The 17045-nt window shown below is 39.2% G+C and overlaps 2 protein-coding genes across 3 annotated transcripts in view; one reads left to right on the top strand and one right to left on the bottom strand.

The window, feature by feature from the left end:
* Positions 1-17045, bottom strand: part of NOX4 (NADPH oxidase 4) — a 173710-nt gene that overhangs the window by 13902 nt on the left and 142763 nt on the right. The window contains exons 19-21 of one of the 2 annotated variants that reach the window (XR_014881131.1): positions 14169-14246; positions 10894-10973; positions 7641-8021 (exon numbers count right to left, since the gene is read on the bottom strand). The gene's annotated coding sequence lies outside the window, so the exon portion shown is untranslated. Of the gene's footprint in view, positions 1-7640; positions 8022-10893; positions 10974-14168; positions 14247-17045 lie in introns of those variants that run through there. The other variant, XR_014881130.1, reaches the window with a different exon arrangement.
* TYR (tyrosinase) overlaps positions 1-17045 on the top strand; it is a 47764-nt gene that overhangs the window by 20596 nt on the left and 10123 nt on the right. The window contains exon 3 of the mRNA XM_003203534.5: positions 946-1093. Within this exon, the coding sequence (XP_003203582.1) occupies positions 946-1093 (148 nt within the window). The remainder of the gene's footprint in view (positions 1-945; positions 1094-17045) is intronic.

Here is a 17045-nt window from a genome sequence, read left to right as displayed (position 1 = left end):
CAATATCCCTACATTATGTTTCCTCATCCTACGACATACAGAAATGGTGACAATAAGACACCTTCATGAACCAAATCAGAGATGGCAGTAGGACTAGCATCAGGTTAAGATGTTTTCTTGCAGAAAACCAGAGAAGTTAATCGTGGTTAGCTGACTTTTATTTTGAATCCTTAAAATTAGGGAGGAGGCTTGTCTGTTACGATGCTAAGAAAAGGTTACCAGCACCAAAGCTGATGTGTGGTAGGCTACCACACCAGATCAGAAATTCAGGGTTTGCTCTGTGTGACCTACCTGTAAAGCCTGTATTCTAGGAGAGATTCAAAATAACAGCAGTCCACAGACTTTCATGCTCAAGAGGGAAGGTGAAAGAAGATCATCAGTTGATTATTAACCACATACACACACATTAATATTTTACCAATTATTTACAAACCTCTTTTGTGAAGATAATAGCATATATTGCATTGTCTCCTTCCAATTAAAGAATGAGTTCTATAGAGATACGTGATATTAAATGATTGCATATATGATGAAATACACTAGTTGTACAGTAGAAATACATAAGGATAGAGAAAAAAATGAAAAAAAAAAAAAAGTAAATTTAATGTGAATAAACATACATGCATACACACCTGCAGGAATTAGGTTTCCTTTTTACAGTCACACATGATGGATGTAGAAATTTAAAAATATAAACCAATTAAGCAGTACATTTGCTGACATGCTGCATTAGCTACATGGCACGAGTTTTAATTTAGCTTATTCTTATTTCATCTTTGCTATGCCTTTGAAATTTATTAATACTCCTTTACATGTTTTCTGAAGCTCTTGTCTAAAATGCTGAAAGTAAATGAGTTTGAATTAGGTACTTTGATCTTCAGTGTTACTGGTGAAGAAATTCTATGCATTGTAGTATCAGCATATGATTTTCTCTGGAATATACAGGCTTTGCTGATCCACGCACTGCAATATCAAACATATCTCAAAGTGGTTTGCATAATGCCCTTCACATCTACATGAATGGCTCCATGTCCCAAGTACAAGGCTCTGCAAATGATCCTATCTTCATCCTACACCATGCTTTTGTTGACAGGTGAGTTTAATTCTTCTTGGTAAACCTAATTTATTTTGTGTTTCTACAGTGTAGTTTTCACTTACGCTTCAAAACTGCAAGTATTTTACATGCACAGCATTTTCAGACATGTAAAATCATCTTAGCTGTTATTTGAGAGCAACTGTCTCTCCTAACCTGTCTTTACATTCACTGGATTAAGGATCATTTGAAAAGTTGACAAATGTAATCAGCTTTTATTACCAAGGTAAAAATAGTCCTTCAATGATGTCATACTAATTGATATATATGGATGTGTATGTCAAGAAGTTTGGACTGAAAGTGTATGACTCATTTTAACAAGACTATAATCGGTTGGAGTAGTTCCTTAATATTCTAAATGTCAGTGCCCTTTTAATTTCTATTCCATAAGGAAAACCTAAGTGTACAATCCATGAAGAATAACAAATTGGTATTTCAGTGTGACAAACAAAATTGTGACTGTCTCTTGCTGAAAGAGAAGACTACAGCTGAGCAGATGGAAAGGGAAACAAACAGAAAGGTGCCATGTTTATTAATAAGAGAGGGTAGAGGAGCACATTTCTGCAAGAAGAGATTGAAATTAGTATGGAAAGGAGGACATTCCAAGATTTGATGGTGATCTTAACATTTTCTGTATGTTGCTACGAAGTATGTGAATGGCTACAGAGAATTTACTATGTACTGTACTACACGTAACTGTGAAAACTAAAGAGCAATAAAAAAGAAATATACACTGCAAAATCCATACAAAAAAAGTCTTTAAAAATATGTGAAAAGATTCTTCTAAGTCAGGTGGCTGCCCAGATAATTTTGAGCAGCAGTAATAAAACAAGGACATTCTTTTCAGATCCTTTTATATCTGTCCTGTCTGCACCCTATGAGGACAGCAGTGAAACCCTCGTTTCACTCGTTAACCCTCGTTTAAAATACATAATTCAACTGCAACAAACAAAAGGAAGACAAATTGACATTAGTCCAAAATCTAGCCCTAGAAAAGTACTTCAATTTATGTCATTTTTTAACTTGCAGCACTCCTTTTCTTCAAAACCTCGAGCTGTTCTCTTAGGAAAAGATTCTTATATGTGTGGAAGACTGGCTTGTTCCAACCCTTCCTTTTCGACTCCTCCTGCATTTACTAAATCACTCCGTCAATTAACTACATCATAAGGTTGTGTGTTACTTGACTTGTCTTTCCAACCTTCTTTTACTCTCCCACTGTGCACTGACCATGACTTTGCAATGGCAATACTTAGTATAATGATGACTCAAGGCAAACTCCTGTGAGTCTTTCATGAACATGTGTGCTCAGAACTCTATTGATCGAGCCCCTGCCTGCAGGATGCTAGACAGATATTCAACCAAAAAACAAGGTTTCCAAGGCACGCAACACAAGAGGGATGCAGATTATATTCTCAAGACATCATCTAGCAGTGAACTTCTTTAGTTCTAGGCAGTTTATACTAACACAGTTACATACAACTTTATCATATTTGAACAAAAGGCTGTATATATGGAAGATAAAGTTGTTTGTTTTTTCTACTCAGGTTATATAATGAACGAATCTAATAGTTGTGTTCTTCATTCTTTATCCAATCAAATACAGGCATCAAGTCTAGGCAGGTCACCAAGGCATCAGTGGACTTGTAGGGTGACCCCTCTTTGTTCTACTCCTAATATGTAAGTTCTAATTAGACTTTTGGAGTTGTCAGTTTTGAAACTTTGCCAAAACCTTTCCTCAGAACATTTTAAAAGTTAAACAGTATAACTTAGCTATGATTTAGTATATCCGCCCATTGACTGCTTGACAGGGTGGATGCACAAGTGTTTCAGGTGCAGTTACAAATTTCAAGTTTGGCACCTGGAAATTAACTTTCCAGTGTCTAGGCTTTTAAAAATGGCTCAGTTGAACACTCAGAGAAAGGGAACACAGAAGGGAACACATTATGCTCTGCAATATCAAAAGACATTGTTTTCCTTAGACGTTCATAGTTGTATAAGACCTACGCATCTCTTAGCTCCCACGCAGTGCAGAGCTTAAGTAGCACCTTGGCCTTCATGCTGACCCCTCCCGCAGAGGAACTTCAGTTATAGTCATTACAAGCCCCTGGAAATACTTTTCATGACCGCAGTTGTCATCCATTTCAGAAGGCAAAATTATTTGCAAAAGATAACATCATTAAATCCTACTGGTACCAAGGAAGTAAATCACTGCACCGGCACTGTGGGGACAATGCAGAAATCCATGATGCAACCTCATCCTATCTGTGGCAGAAAGAACTCTACAGTGCTCTGCAGCTGCTGTGTATATGGGTTTCAGTACACACGGATATGAAAACTGATGATAATGCTGCCTTTGTGTAAGTGACAGAAATGAATTAGCATGATTAGGGTTACTTAGCAGCCTTATCCATGACGGATTAATCATGCTTTTAGTTATAATTAATAAGTAGGTGACTGATAGGCACGTACAGTACATTTAAAAGAATTCTGTTTCTCTCCTACATAGACATTGATTATGAAAGATTGTAAAGAAGTTTTGAGAGGCAAGGAAGAATATAAAGCACAGAGGAAATGGGAGAAAAAAAGCATACAGGAGCAGAAGAAGTCTTTTAACTATCTAATATTTACACTAAATCTGCAGAAGACAGTATCCCCTCCAGAACTTGCTGAGGATGTAGAGGGTTGTGAGACAGGAGGTTACTGGCAAAGGGTGAAGAAAAACTGGAGGCAGTAACCACAGCTCTGCTGGATCTTACAAAAAAACTCTGTGTCAAAAAAAAAAAAAAAACAAAATGGCCCGGAGCTTTGAGCATCTGTTTAGGACCCAGAAGAGGGATTCCTCACACCACTACAAATTGCTTGAGTGAAACTGAGCATGTAGTTTGCTTTCTCAAGCTCACTTCTCCTGGAGATGTGTTTTCTTCCCATTGATTTCAATAAGACATACCCAAAGACTTTTGAGGAGATGTTGATCTGAGATTCAGCTAACCCATCTGTAAAGTGGGTGATACTAAATGCCTACGCAGCAGGGATGCTGTCAGGGTAAATGCATTAACGACTGTGAAATGCTCAGTTATGACCATAATAGGAGTGATAGAAGTAAGGCAATAGATCATTGGGACTGCTTTTCCATGGAAACATATGGTACAGAGGAGGATAAACAAGTGTATACGGAGTCTGCTGACAGGTGTGAGCCAAATGTCAGGAGCTGCTTTCCAAACTGAGCAACAGCCAGTTCCCATCTGCTGCCCTCAGCCCTTCCTACCCAAGCCTGGTGCCTGACAGGAGGGAAGGATGGAGGGAGCAGAGATGTGGAAAGCACCTTTCTCAAGAGGAAAGCAAAGTGTTGGCTTATAAATGCTCTTCTTTTTATGTCATTCTATTTCAGCAATGAAGAAGTATGAATGTATTCAGTCAACAGCTTTCTTAGTACTGATAAATCAGACTCCTCGCCTTCTTATTTGCTGGGAAAGATCAAACCCCAAGGCTTAGTAAAAACAGGTGACCACTGTAAAATTATTAATTATTAATCTTTAATTGTTAGTTGAATCACTACAACAGAAAGAAAGAAAGAAAGAAAGAAAGAAAGAAAGAAAGAAAGAAAGAAAGAAAGAAAGAAAGAAAGAAAGAAAGAAAGAAAGAAAGAAAGAAAAGAAAGAAAGAAAGAAAGAAAGAAAGAAAGAAAGGAAAGGAAAAGGAAGGAAGGAAGGAAGAAAGAAAGGAAGAAAGAAAGAAGAAAGAAAGAAAGAAAGAAGAAGAAGAAAGGAAGAAAAGAAGAAAGAAGAAAGAAAGAAAGAAGAAAGAAAGAAAGAAAGAAAGAAAGAAAGAAAGAAAGAAAAGAAAGAAAGAAAGAAAGAAAGAAAGAAAGAAAGAAAGAAAGAAAGAAAGAAAGAAAGAAAGAAAGAAGAAGAAAGAAAGAAGAAAGAAGAAAAAAAGAAGAAGAAAAGAAAGAAAGAAAGAAAGAAAGAGAAAGAAAGAAAGAAAGAAAAGAAAGAAAAAGAAAGAAAGAGAAGAAAGAAGAAAGAAAGGAAGGAAGGAAGAGAAAGGAAAGAAAGAAAGAAGAAGAAGAAGAAGAAAGAAAGAAAGAAGAAGGAGGAAGAGAAGAGAAGAAAGGAAGGAAGGAGGAAGGAAGGAAGAGGAAGGAAGGAAGGAAGGAAGGAAGGAAGGAAGGAAGGAAGGAAGGAAGGAAGGAAGGAAGGAAGGAAGGAAGGAAGGAAGGAAGGAAGGAAGGAAGGAAGAGGAAGGAAGGAGAGGAAGGAGGGAAGGAAGAGGAGGAAGGAAGGAAGAAGGGAGGGAGGAAGGGAGAAGGAAGGAGAAGGAAGGAAGGAAGGAAGGAAGGAAGAAGGAAGAAGAAGGAAAAGAAGAGAAAGAAAGAAAGAAAGAAAGAAAGAAAGAAAGAAAAGAAAGAAAGAAAGAAAGAAAGAAAGAAAGAAAGCAAGAAAGAAAGAAAGAAAGAGGAAAAAAGATGCGAATAAGCTATATATTCAGCAAAAAATGAGATTTTTTTTAGCTGTGTGAAGCATTTCTCCTAATTGCAAATCTCTTTGCCATTCAGATATGCTGTGCAGTCAGCAGGAGGGAACAACAAGGGAGGAGTCAGCCCACTCAAGCTGCAAGGAGCAGCTGCACAGTCAGTGAAAGCAAGGGCCCACAGTCACATTTGAGCTCACAAGGGTGTTTTCTGTGCTCTGAAAAGGCATTCTTTCCTCTGTGATGATTCTTTCAACCCCTCCATCCCTACAACCCCACAGTATCTTCATCTGTTCTCCCTGCACCATTGTCCTTTTAATGTTTTTGGCTTCTTCTCATTTCTGTACTTCTGTACTTTCATACTTGTCCAATCCTTGAATTCCATAACCTACCCCAATAATGTCCTTTGCAAAGAGCTAAGAAACCCTAAATATCAAGGAAAAAAATAAGTTGCAACTGAAGATTTCCATACTGCTTTATACTCTTACAGCTACTAACGCAATAGGGCTCCACTTCTCATCTCACTTCTGAGTTCCGTAATACTGGGCAAGGTTTATCACAGTAATATGGATGACTTTCAAAGGCACTAATTATGTCATGAGCATTTTAGAACTGATTTTCTAGAGGAACACAATATAGTATAGACTTTTAGTCTCCCACTTCTCTAAAGTTTAGTTTCCTCTTTGGGAACTTTTCACTCTATGCATCTGTGGCTTAAGTCACTGCTCTTCCCTTTACTGAGACAATGGTAGAAAAGCTAAGACATCAGTAAGCTGAAACCTTCACCATTTCACTGGTGAATCACTGTGGCACCATTGCATAGCTGCTTAGTTCTTTTTGCATCTGTCTGCATCCATCTGTTGTCCCTTGTCCCATGTGTAAATTATAAGCTGTGTCATTAAGGGACCGTCTAATTGCTCTTGTCTGTTCTGTGCTTGGCATATACTTAGCCTCTGACTATGCTCCTCAGGTGAGAATATGAGCAACGTGAGCAATTGCTTCATTTACAATTCTGTGAGATGGCAATGACAAGAGACATCTGGGCATCTCTGTATTGATCTTGTTGGTTCAGTAGTAGTAGCTTGAGTAGCTTGCTACCTCACAGGGTAAAATATTTGCATTCAAAGAGACAAAATTTCAGCTCTTCAATTGGGTATTTTTGGACAGGTGCACTGCCAAAAGCAATCCAAGTCAAGTATAAGATCACGCAGGGAATGGAGAGACTTTAACTTATTTATATACATGCATGCTTCCAAGCAGGAGTAACTGCCATATATCAGTTTCAGCACTGTGAAAATGCCACTAATTCTACCTGTCCAAGTGTCCCCATGCTGTTCAACAACATCAGCTGCCACAGACTCCTCTGCAGGATGGAGAGCTGGGAGCATTAGGAAATGCCAGACTCTGGCTCATGTCAAGATCTAACAATAAAATGTTCCTTATCACATTGATTATCAGTGAAGTGACAAACTAACAAGTACAACTGAAGCAATCGGTTCAAAAATATATTAGTAATCAAAATCTGCACATCATGAATTGCATGCCAGCAATAGCCCACCGCAGGCACTTTCAGCCCCTTTAGGCTCAATATACTCACCTTCATGTCAGTTTTGCCTTAATTCCCCTCAAAAAGTTAAAACTGCGTCAGAAGTGATTTTGTTGGCAAATACTTAACAAGAGGAAATGTGCTTTTCACTCCCAGAATATGTCAAAATAAAAGCCTCTTATTTTAATTCTGTTTTAGAAACAACATTTTCATTTTCTCTTAAATGTCACCTCAGGCTTTGGAAACAAGCAAACAAACAAAACAAACAAACAAAAAAAAAACAGAATGAGAAAACCCAAGTTCTTCTGTTTTGAAATGTTGACAGGAAAGAAGATTTTTTTAGCTCTTAAAAACTATTTGCTTTGAGAGTTTGGAGCATTTTGAGTGAAATCATTCAAAAAGAATCATTAGAAATTCCTGTATAGCAAAACTAGGTTTCCAGACGTAACACATGAAATAAGAGTCATTCTTTATTCTGAAGTGTCTCCAGTGTGAGACAACATGAGCAAAGCATGAAGCCAAAGAAGTAGTATCCCAATTAAAAATGAAGGAGTCATTGCATAAATGCAAAATGTATGATTAATTTTCTCTTTTGATATCAATACAGCAAAACTCATTGCTTTCTAAGGTATATTTACAGGAAACAAACAAACAAACAAACAAACAAACAAATGGCATAGGGTAAAAGTTGCCCTGGTAAAAGTTTTTCTGGAACTGAATGGCATGGAGTTGTGTGAAAGCTAATAGACAAAGGGAGGTCAAGAGGCTTGCTTGCATCGGCAATACACCTCCTCCCAAAGTCCTTCTGCATCGTGTCAGCTCAGGATGGGAAGCCATCTGTGCCCAGCACTTATCCTCCAAAGTGTCTCTGTATAGGCAGTGGATGAAGTTAAGCATTCTTTACAATTGTCCCTGACATGAAAGAGAAACATGGTAAAGTCCTTCCATTCAGGGAAACCACAAGCATTGCTGTTACCCTCAGGAATAAGAATCAGTGAATCATAGAATATCCCAAGTTGGAAGGGATCCCCAGGGATCATCGAGTCCAACTCTTGGCTCCACCCAGGACCACTCCAAATTTAAACCCTGTGTCTGAGATCACTGAAGCATCTTGAACAGCTTGGGCTGTGTGGTTTCAGTGGCAACATATGAGTGAGAAAGATGGGGAAAGAAGGGGGTGACAAAGTTATCTCCCAACCTTCAAAGCTCTCAGGGGAATTAACTGCATTTCTGTGATATATCTTGGTGGTAGCTGCCTATCAGGCTTCTCATACCTGCCTTGCATGTATTACACAGAACCTGCTGTGTGGAGACCTCATCAGAATGTCCTTACATGGGTAATGAAATCCCTTCCTTGCCAGCAGCTTCTGTGCTGGAAGCCACCACTTCACAGAAAACATCTGATTTTAACTTGATGAGGGATCAAAGGAAAAAAAGTGCTGTCCATTAATCTTTTTTACACTTTTTCAGTGGTTAGACTAAATATTCTTAGAGGTCTTTTCCAATCTCAATGTTTCCATGATTCTATGACCTTGGTCTCCCCTTTTATTGGCACACACAGATTCCCATGACAGGAATGAGATAGAGAGCAGATCAGTAACGAGAGGGTGTGACATTCAAGCAAGTATTTTAGAAATGATAGCAGGGCAGGAGTTGTCTTAATTCTTCCTCTCCTTGGGGACATCTACAAATCTGCAAGAGATAGGGTCCCTCTGTTGCCACTAGCCATGTAGCTGCATGTCATGAGCTGGCATTGCACTGGAACTATTAAACCTCCCCTCTAAACTCTTAGGCTTAGTACCACTTAACCAGAGCTACTTGTTTGATGGAGCTGACTCACTCAAAGTGGGCTTAGTATGTGGGTAGAGTGAGTTCACATCTACTGCAAAATACCGTATAAATATATCCATGGAAAACAGAGTGTAAGTGGGAAGGTTGGGGTGTTGCTGAGAAACACTGATCCCCAGTATCTCTCCTTTGATATCGCTGTGTTCTGGCATGAAAGGCAAATAATATACCAAGATACTGAGCATGTACTCTGTCGTTGGTTTGGTAAGGAAATTGTGCAGTTCTTGTTACTCAAATGCAAAACACCCAAAGGGACCCAGGAACAACTCTGGAGAGTTACACCACATCTAATCTGCTTTGCTCATTGGGCAGACAAGGACTGAGTCTATAATACACTTGAGGATGCTGCTTGGAGTTTCAGAGGACATTCTTAGGTCCTCTGGAAATACACAAGTAGACCCTATAGAATTAGATGCAGGGAAAGATAGAAACAAGCAACAGGCTCTGTAGATAAATGCTCTTGGTATTGATTAAACATATATAAAATCTATAGTGCTGCTGATCTAGCTTACTTTGGGTAACAGTGAGAGGAAGGTAGAGCAGGCATCTTTGAATTATATGTGGAAAATAGTAGTTGGAGATCTCACTTGCTGAGTCATGATTCAGGTTGGATGTTTCTAATGACCCATCCCACTCTTAAAAATCAGTAATCTAAGAGGTTCCACTCAAGTAGTTCAGTTTAAAAAGCGTGTGTCCTATCACTTTTATTGCAAGATTTCAGCCAATGCAGTTATAGAATTGATCACTTTTATACGCTATATATTATGCAAGCTATTAGTGGTTTTTAAAAATAAAGGTTACTATTCCCTGAAACTTGGCAAGAACCACCTGGCTGGTCTTTGTCTTCACCTATTCTTGGAACACTAGAGGAGGAAAAAGCTCTCTCTGTGTCACAATGATCAAGAAAAACTCTGATGCAGACAGGTAACATAGCACTGAATTTCCTTCCTGCAGCACTTTGGCAATAATAGCAGCCATAATTGCTCAAACTGTAAAAAATCACAGGATAACATGGTACTTTTCTCACCCACATGTAGCTACCTTCTATTCATCCAAAGAAATTATCACTTTGTTGCTGTAGATGTGATTTATATATTACATGCCCTTGTGAACCTCAGTAATGACAATCTCTCGAAAGAAATGAATTACAAGAGAACAGGAGTGGGTTACAGTTAGTCCAGCCACTGCCACAGCAGTCCATTTTAATCTGCTTGTTATCGTTCTCTTCAGGAGAAACTAGTTATTAAGCTTTAGAGCAGCTGGCATTTGTACTATCTTTTACTTCAAGTGATGTTTTTCTGTTATCTGCAAACAGTAGCAATGATGAACCTAAGAAAGATAGAGAAGGAAACATATTCCAGAAAATATTATTTTTTTTCTTTCCCCATGCAACACACAATTGCATTTCTATTTCCTTTATTTTTTTCATAGATTCACCAAGGTTGGAAAAGACCTCCAAGATCATCCAGTCTAACTGTTCAGCTACCACCCATATTTCCCTCTAAACCATGTCTCTCAGTACAACATCTAAACATTTCTTGAACACTTCCAGGGTCAGTGACTCTACCATCTCCCTGGGCAGCCTATTCCAGTGCATAACCAGTCTTTTGGAGAAAATTTTTTTCCTAATATCCAAGTTGAATCTTCCCTGGCACAACTTGAAGACACTTTCTCTCATCCTATCACTGTTATCTGTGAGAAGAGGTCAACACCCACCTCATCACAGCCTAATTCAGGGAGCTGTAGGGAGTGCTCTGCCCTGAGCCTCCTCTTCTCCAGACTCAACAATCCAAGCTCCCTCAGCTGCTCCCCACAAGACTTGTGCTCCAGAGCCTTCACGCTTTGTTTTCCTTCTCTGGACATGCTCCAGGGCCTCAATGTCTTTCTTGCAGTGAGGGGCCCAAAGCTGAACACAGAACTCAAGGTGCAACCTTACCAGTGCTGAGTACAATGGTCAAGGGACACACCATCATCTCTCATTTATCTCTTGTTTTTAACAGTGCTGAGACTGGAGACCTAAACATGAATGAGAAATATATTAATTTTAGCAAAAAATTATCATGGATTGACAGCAAGGGGTGAAAGAACACCACTATTTTAAAGTAACAAGAATTTCTCTCCTGCAAGAGGTAAAGGCGTTGCTGACTCTCACTGGTATTAGGAGACTGGCTTGACTAAGAAAAGTGGAAACAGTTTAGATCATTTTTTTTTCCAAATATGAGCCCACCAATGTCCAACCTAAACTCACTATTTTTTCCAGCCAAACAAGTTTCTGTAGGAGTTAGTTTGCTCTATCAATAAACAAGTTACAATGAGGCACTACCTAGTCCTACACTAGACAGTATTCACATTCACATTCCTCTGCTCAGATTCCTACTCAAATTCCAACACTCAGCTCCTGCTTTTATTGTCATAAACGATGTGTCATGCTCAGCTTATCCATTATCTCCTTCTCCAGTAGAAATAAAGCTCTTTATGTTGTAATCCATCAGCAACCCACCAAAAATAAACTGGGCTCAGCAGTTGCTGGTTCAGCCTACAGCATCTTCTACAAAGAGAGAAAACAAGAATCAGACAGCGAGATTCATTGAGTGGCAAAATGGGTTGCCAACAGGTTAGGCTTTGTCGTTTGAGAGCCATGCTTCAAGGCTTAAATGCAATAGAGTTGAAGCCTCAAGCAGCTTTCCTCTTAGAGAGGAGCAGCACTTACTCCTACACTGCCAGCAGCCAGCTCTGCTCAGGACTGTTTTGTCTCAATCCTCTTTTGGACTCAAGTCCCTGAACAGCTTTTTCTCATGATAAACTTTGGAGAAGCTTCTGCATTTTGTGTTCTAGAAGAGGAACACTTGGAGCACTGTCTAATTACAGGAGCAAGGACTGAAAGCAGTGCAGCCCTGAGGCAGATCTTTTGTATTCCCCTAATCCCATAGAGGTGTTGAGGGCATTATAAAGATAAGGGGAAAGCTGCTCTAAATCACATTAGCAGATGGAATATTAAAATATCACATATGCCCAGCAATACAACCACCTTGATTTTTTCATAAAGTGGGACATGGGCAAAGAATGTGGTGTTGGTTGTCTTGCAGACGGGGATGATCATGTTGGATTATACCTTTACTGTCTCCTTCTCTCTTGTTTCCTCAATCTGACACTCTCCAAGTACCCAGGTTTTGCAGTGCCATAAATGAAAGCAAAGAAAGTGGAAGAAAGTACAGATTCTTGTAGTGGGATGGTGAAGCAGAGCTATGCCAAGATCCTCTGGCACCACACAGCTCCCCCACCCCTGGTGGTACTTTGTAACAAGTGGGAAGGTGTCAGTCTGGTGCACATTGCCTTGGCTCAGCCAGAGAACAGTCTCTGGGGAGGCAGGCTGCACTTTAGCTAGATAAGTAAGGGGCTTTGTGTCACCTGCATGTTGCTACCTGGTGTTGCTGGTGGCCTGGTCCACTGAGGTCCAAGAGAAATAAAAATCTCTTTTGGTCAGAAGGTAGAATAAAGGGAAACAATAAAACAGGACAGATCTTCACTGAAAATGAATATTCATATTTCAGAGGCATATGATTGATCTAAATGAGAATATGTGCTTCAAGATAAAATTCAGAAGAACAGCTTTGCATGAAGGAACAGCTCCATTGGGCTAAAACATCCTCTTTCATCTGTTTTGTGTAAGTTCTGTGTTTAAAATGAGAGCTTGTCAAATCTGCTAGGCCAGTAGTGTTAAGACTACCACAGCTCCATGTTCTCAGGTCCAAACTGTATTGAGACTGAATATAATCTGATTGGCTCATATACACACAGTACATATATATATATATGTATATGTACATATGCATATATACGTGACCAGACACATCAACAAAGAAAATGCAGCATTCACAAATGCCAACAGTATGAACAACTTAATCCTCTTGTTCCCTGTGCACGATCAGGATGAAAGCCTATTAATGAAAAATAGAGCTATCTATATATGCATATATAGAATCTGAATCCCCTAGTTACTGGCTGTAGATACCCAATCTGCTTCTGGTTCTTCTTTTCCTCAAGCTGAACAGACCCAGGTTACTCAGCCTTTCCTCATAAAGGAGATGCTCCAGGCCCTTTGTTGTCTTTGTGGCCCTCTGCTGGACTCCTTCCAGGAGTTCCCTGTCTTTTTTGAACTGGGGAGCCCACAACTGGACACTATAGTCTATATGTGACCTCACCAGGGCAGAGTAGAGGGGGAGGATCATTTCCCTCAACCTGTTGGTCACGCTCTTTTTAATTCACCCCAAAAAACTCATACATGATACATGGTTCTCTCCACTAGCTAGTCTGGAAACTGATCTAGAGGTAATTCGGCAGTGGCACCACAAGGACAAGCACTGAAACCCAGGGCAGTCCTCTGCACTGGCTCAATGTGAGGAATCACAGCTTTGGAGGCATTGGCTGGGTTTCTTACAATAATTGAGGTCAGCAAGTTAATTTTTAATCAAACACTTGCATTATGACAGGTTCAATTTGTTTACAACCAGCCTGAGTCCCTGTACTGTCTTTAGCCAACTTAAAAGAATGACACTGCAATATAACTGCATACATTGGCAAAGAGGACAGTGCCTTGACTTTACAACCTCTGCAATAACAGCTCTTCCAGTACTAGAGTACCAATGTTTCTCCTAAATGCTTGGGATGGGAATTACCTGAAGTGACTTTGTATTGTCAGGTGGATAGTGCCAACTTTTAAAGTGATGACTACTGTGTAATCACAGTTCTCTTACTGGCATTTCAGCTTCCCTCAATTTGTTTCCTTTTCCCTTTCTTTCCAAATGCAAATATATGTTGCTTGCCAGATTTCTTTTACAGAATGTCAGATCTCATGATTGTGAAATGAATTGTATAGACGAGCTCTAAGTAACAACATTCTGCCTTCCTTCTACTGTAGTGAGTCTGACCTTGTCTCAATCTTGCAAACATAAATCAGGAATGAAAGATTCTGTTTCAAGTTTGGTGCAACCAGTGACATGGGTATATATTTGAATGTGATGAAGTTATTAGTGGCTTGCCAGGTTGCTATGTAACAGCTAAACTTTTAGTATTCATCCATACGCTTTAGCAGAGGTGCATGGATGTATCAGTCTGAAAAACAAAGGGCACAGCTCCACAGTTGCTTTACATCAGCATAACTGGTATATAACCACCATAGCTAACCTCTCAGTGCTACCTGGAGGTGCTCACCTCTGTTCCTCTGTTGTACAGGTCATCAAGTAAAAGCATAATTCATCAGGTGCAGGACTTTATCTCACCTCATCTAACCTGAAATAAATGGAAATAAATAAGAAGTTAGTATTTAAACCAAATCAGCTCCTTAATCCTACTTATGACAAGGTGGCACAATCACATATGAGGAGGTTGAGGACAAGAAAGTAGGGGGAAAGCAAGAATGTATCTTGAGACATAGATTGACTATGAACTTTCACCACAAGGCCAGCACTGTCCTTCCACTGGGGATACACATGTTTATGGTGGCATGGAACATGTGTGGAGGTGCTGAATCCTCTTCTTCATCCTTTCCCTCTCTCCAGCTGTCCTTAATTGCAAGGTAAAGCACATGACTTGAACCTCTCCAAGGAAAACTTCCCAAACATCCAGTTAGGCTTACACTATGTGTCACTTCTCTGTGGTGGTACAATACAAAAAAATTGCTAATAGCAGATATCGGTCTGGTTTCTCTTCCTACGCTGCAATCCAGCATAGTTCTGTGCATGACTGTGGAGGAACACTGACAGGAAATGGCTCTTCAAAATTATGAAGGATATACCAATTCTTGTTGTTTTACTTTACTTTTTTTTGTTTTTCCCAGGCTTTAAGATTTCCTTGTTGTGAGCAATATCTTTTTTTCAAAGCACACATTATAGCTAGAACAGAATGAAGTTATGAAGCCTACATACGGCAGTACTGCTTATACTCCACTTGATATTTCCCACTGGCAAAATAAACCCATTTGTTTCTTGACTCATCCTTTCATTAGCTATAATCCCATTGCATATATTATTCATAGAATAATATGAATCCAGAAATACATATTGGTGCCCTTTTTAAAATCATCCTCAAATCAATCTCATTCCCCCCAACACTTTTTTTAAACCAAGCTTTTTTCAAATTAATTTTCTTCTATGGCTCATTTCATTTCATTTCATATAACCTAGTATGTATGGAGCAGAATAAGGAAAATAATCATGTCTATTTATACACAATCAAATTGAAGTGATATATCCATGTCTTTTACAGATGCCTTTAATTTTCTCTGTAAAGGCACCTTACCACACTGAAACCCTTTGTGAAAGCAAAGTGTATTTCATAAGACTGAATATTTGAATTACCAAAGCAGCAACATGCCTGGTGGGTGTCTTTATTATTTGTTACCATATGCCAGCACTTTACAGTAGCAGCACTGGGACTCAAAGGTATTAAACTCTGACTGATCCAAAGAGTTTAAGTGATAGAAAATATATCATGACCTTAGATCAATTAATTAAATGAGAACACTGAGCCTTCTTTTAGCCTAAATACATCTGAATAAAACTATTCGGTAATACTAAAATACTGTTTATAAATGACAAAAACAGTCTTCACATTGGCTATTGATCACCATAATCTAGCAGTTCTAAAATCTTTAATATTTGCTGTTACAAAAATCCCACTTAAAAATAATTTCTACTCTGGAAATGCAGTACGGAAAGACAGAGCCTCTTTGGGCTTTGAACATGAAATAGAACCTCTTTCAAAATTCATATTATTTTTCTATCTCTTTTTATTCCTTAACCTCTTTGGACATGCAATTTGGGTGCTTTGATTTCCTCAGTAGAAGGGAGCAGCGTTCCAGATAGAAATAGTCTTTTCTACAATCCACATACAGTTATTTCTAAAGCCTTTAAGTAAAAGCTACTATTCCAAGTTACTTTTGCTTGCCACTGAAGACATGCGAAGGGCATTAAGGTTATCACAAGATTGATTTCCATTCCAGTTAGTTCATTTCCATATTTTAAATTTCTATTTCCTAAATCCTGATTGCCCATGACCCTTCTAGATAAGAGCTGTCACCCTAATTCCCTGCCATTACAGGAGATTCTTACATGTTGCACAAGCAAACTGCCCTTCAGTAAGCCACCAAGATGTATAAAGTGAAGGGAATTTGCTTGATCCACAAGCCACAACCCCCAAGTGGGTTGGGGAATATGCAACTTGGGAAAGATGAAACTAAGAATTAGATACCATTTTTTATCAGAGGGCTGGAGCACCTGTCCTACAAAGAAAAGAGCTGGGCCTGTTCAGCCTGGTGAAGAGAAGGCTCCAGGGAAACCTCATTGGCAGCTTCCAGTACTAATGGGAGTTACAAACTGGAAAGAGACTGACTTTTTACATGGTCTGACAGGGATAGGGAAACAGAAAATGTTTTAAACTAAAAGAGGAAAGATTTATATTAGATATTAGGAGGAAATTATTTACTCATTGGTGGTGAAGCACCAGCACAGACTACCCAGAGAAGCTGTGGATACCCCATCTTTAGAGCTTCTCAAGGCCAGGCTGGATGGGGCCCTGGGCAGTCTGATCCAGCGGGACAAAATCCTGCCCACAGCAGAGGGTTCAAATGGAATGATCTTTTAGGTCTCTTCCAGTCCAAGCCATTCTATGATTCAGTACAAGAAGGAGAGCCCATTCTGCTCAATTTGCTCACTCTTCCAAATCTTTTGTGACAGTCAAGTTCAAGCTCTGAGTGCTTTCAAATAAGATCAGAAGCTAATTGACTTAGATAAAAAGATATTTCTTTGCACAGTGCCTAGTATTTGTTTCTTCTTCCATTTCCTGTAGATAAAGAGATGATAACCCATGTATTCCACACAGAAACTTCCTTTCCTTTCCCTCTCCCTTCTCTACATGCTAGTAAGGATTTATGGTTTATCTCCAGGTTTGGATCCCAGGTTTGGTCCTCCTAATTTCCATTCTCTGAATAAAATTCCCAATTGCTTTAGATGTTCTTCTTTCCTTTATCCCGCTTTGTACATCCCGCCACTCTCTCATCCCATCTGTTCTTTTCAGCACTGCCAGCATCTC

Source organism: Meleagris gallopavo, chromosome 1 (assembly GCF_905368555.1).
Source record: "Meleagris gallopavo chromosome 1, MGAL_WU_HG_1.1, whole genome shotgun sequence".
NCBI lineage: Eukaryota > Metazoa > Chordata > Aves > Galliformes > Phasianidae > Meleagris > Meleagris gallopavo.
Note: the sequence above shows the minus strand (reverse complement) of the source record. Positions and strands in the feature narration are given on the sequence as shown.